Raw genomic sequence first — 3,042 nt, forward strand, 5'->3', positions numbered from 1 at the left:
TTGTATCTCTTTAGTAGTGTTTTCCTGCATTTCTTTAATAATGCCCTTCTTAAAATCCTCTAACTGCATCATGTGGTATGCTTTTAAATCTGATTCTTGCTTTTTGTGTGTGTTGGGGTATTCAGGACTGACTGAGGTGGGAGTGCTAGGTACTGATTATGGTGAGTGGTCTTGGTTTCTGTTAATAAGATTCCTATGTTTGCCTTTCGCCATCTCGTGATCTCTGGAGTTAGTTGTTATAGTTGTCTCTGGTTGGAGTTTGTTCCTCCTTTGATTCTGTTAGCCTCTGTCAGCAGTCCTGGGAGTCCAGCTCTCTCCTGAGTCTCAGTGGTCAGATTACTCTCTGCAGGGAAGCTCTCCTCTTGTAGGGAAGGTACACAGAGGCCTGGCGTTCAGATCTGCCTCCTTGCTTAAGATGTAGGCCAAAAAACAGAGCCTATTCCCGAAGATGTGTTGTCTCTCCAGTTTATTCACTCACCTTCACAGACTAGCCACTGAGGGACCCTGGAAAAAATATTACTCTCTCACCTTCTCTGGTAGACAGAGCCCTCAAAGTGTCCACCTTTCCTTTGGCAATGAAGGTGCCCAAATATCTGGAGCCCAAAACAGGGTCTGTCCCATAAGTTAGATTGCTTCTGTCTGTCCCAAAGCTGTGTGGCTTCTCAGGTCAACACTCTCGCCAGTGCAGACTGGAGCCTAGGCGAACTGGAGCAAAGATGGCTCTCCTGTTACCTCAGGCCTTGAGACTCCTCCTGGGGTGGACTCCCCTCCGTTAATTTTCCTTTCCAACTCTCTCCTTTCTCTTTTTCCTCTGCTCATTTGTTCTGTTGCAGCACATCTGTCACTTCCATGTAAGAGAGAAGGTTTTTTCTACTCTACTCTCTCAATTTTTTTTTACTGTTACTATTTCTACTCACACATTAAAATGTGTATGTGTGTGTGTGTATGTGTGTATGTAGAAGCTCCTCTTTTCCTTATTTGCAGTATATGAAACCCTACCTTCTGTTGTACACCCCAAAAGTCAAGTGTTAAATCGTATTTCATGTTCTGCTCTCTGAAACCTACATTCAGGTACAGAACAATCACAGACAGGAGAGTCGTGGTTCTGGACCTGGGCTATTTCCATGGCAACAAGAGTTCCAAAGAAGCAGCAAGAAAACTTCAGAGGAAGTTAGCATGAGAATGTGATTAATGTCAAGAAGGATGCAAACATGATACTTTCTGTTGAATACTTTTACTTGGGAGATGTAGAATACTAGATCACTGGAGAGCTGTTGAAGATGTTGCTGGACTATTGTGGCATGTCTAGTCAGTCAGGTGAGAGGAGAGTGGACAGTGGTCAAGTGCAGTAGGGCAGTGCTCACTCCAAAGCGACCTCTGAGGTCCAGGCAGAGGGTCTTCATCACAGCTCTGCTTTGCTTCTGGACATCTCCACCATGTTATCTGCTGTCTCAGGAGTGTCCTGCAGTGCCCTCTGGAGAACCATTTTGAGTGTCTGATGCTTCAACCGATGCCTGAAGGAGCCCACAAAGAAGTAAATGATGGGGTTGGCACAGCTGTTAACAGTAGTCAGGACAATTGATGCCAGATAAAGATCATAATCAAATACAGGAAAATCATACATAATCGTCAATAACAGAAAGCTGTGGATGCCATAGGGCAACCCACAGAGGAGAAAAACTAAAATAGTCAGCATTATGGTCACATACAATCTGGTAAACTTCATCTGCCCAGTGCGACAGAACAACCTGGACAGCAGAGCCAGGCTGGATAGACAGAGGACCACAAACAGAAACATCAGGTATGCGACAGTAAAGGAGTTTGATGCCAGACACACATTGTCATTTTTATATTTGGTATTTAAGAAACCGCAGAAATAACTATTCAGAATGCAGATTAACAGGGACAGGACCCAGATCACAGTACACATGATAGTTGATGTGTGTTCTGGGCGGCGGCATCGATACCAGATGGGGCACAGGACAGACAGGCAGCGCTCAGTGCTGATGGCACCGAGCTTGCTTAGGCCTGCAATGTAGAGAACCACCCTGAAGGTGTTAAAGCACTTGAAAAAGATATTGTTGTGGGCGGAAAAATCTAGAAGAAACATTGTGGAAGCTATGATGTGACAGAGGAGGAAGAGGAAGTCAGCCATGGCCAAGTTTAGGATGTAGACTGAGAAGGCATTCCTGCGCAAGCGGAAGCCCAGGAGCCAGAACACAATGGCGTTTCCTGTCAGCCCAATCAGTCCAAAGATGATGACCATCAAGTTTGTGATCAGGATTCTGATGTAGATATTTCCACGGAGTGTTTCATCCATTGGATTTGTTGTGAGAGCCATTACTGAGGCTGAGGAGTTTAGGGCCAGAAACCCTGCACTGGTACTGCTGGGAACAGAAAAAAGAAATGAGGCCTTCTGTATGAACACACCTTTTTTTTTCTTTTTTTTGTTTTTGTTTTTTTTTGTTTTTTAAATTTTTTCTGTTGGATATTTTCTTTACTTAAATTTCAAATATTATCTCCTTTGCTGCTTTCCCCCCCTCGAGGAAATCCCTTATCCCATTCTCCCTCCCCGCCCTGCTTCTATGAGGGTGTTCCTCTACCCACACACCCACTCCTACCTCTTTGCCTTAGATTCCCCTGTACTGGGGCATCTATCGAGGCTTCATAGGTCCTAGGACCTCTTCTTTCATGGATGAATGGCATGGCCGTCCTCTGCTACATATGCAGCTGGAGCCATATGTACTCCTTTTTTGATGGTTTATTCCCTGGGAGCTGGGTTGTGGTCTAGTTTGTTGATATTCTTGTTCTTCCTATGGGGTTGCAAACCCCTCCAACTCCTTTCTCTAACTCCTCTGTTAGGAACCCTGTGCTCATTCTAATGGTTGGCTGCTAGCATCTGCCTCCGTATTTGTAAGGCTCTCCCAGGGCCTCTTATGAAACAGCCTTATCAGGTTCCTGTCAGCATGCACTTATTAGCATCCAGGATAGTGTCTGGGTTTGGTAAATGCATATGGGATGAATCCCCAGGTGGGACATTCT

At 45.1% G+C, this 3,042-nt stretch overlaps 1 protein-coding gene across 1 annotated transcript; it reads right to left on the minus strand.

Moving 5' to 3' along the window:
* Positions 1–1,402: 1,402 nt before the first annotated feature.
* Positions 1,403–2,383, minus strand: LOC110315690 (mas-related G-protein coupled receptor member A6-like). The gene has a single exon (XM_021189683.1). It carries the CDS (start codon positions 2,339–2,341, stop codon positions 1,403–1,405), a length of 939 nt encoding a protein of 312 aa, XP_021045342.1. The 5' UTR covers positions 2,342–2,383.
* Between the last annotated feature and the right edge of the window lie 659 nt (positions 2,384–3,042).

This window comes from Mus pahari, unplaced genomic scaffold, assembly GCF_900095145.1.
Source record: "Mus pahari unplaced genomic scaffold, PAHARI_EIJ_v1.1 scaffold_14568_1, whole genome shotgun sequence".
In the NCBI taxonomy this organism is placed as follows: domain Eukaryota; kingdom Metazoa; phylum Chordata; class Mammalia; order Rodentia; family Muridae; genus Mus; species Mus pahari.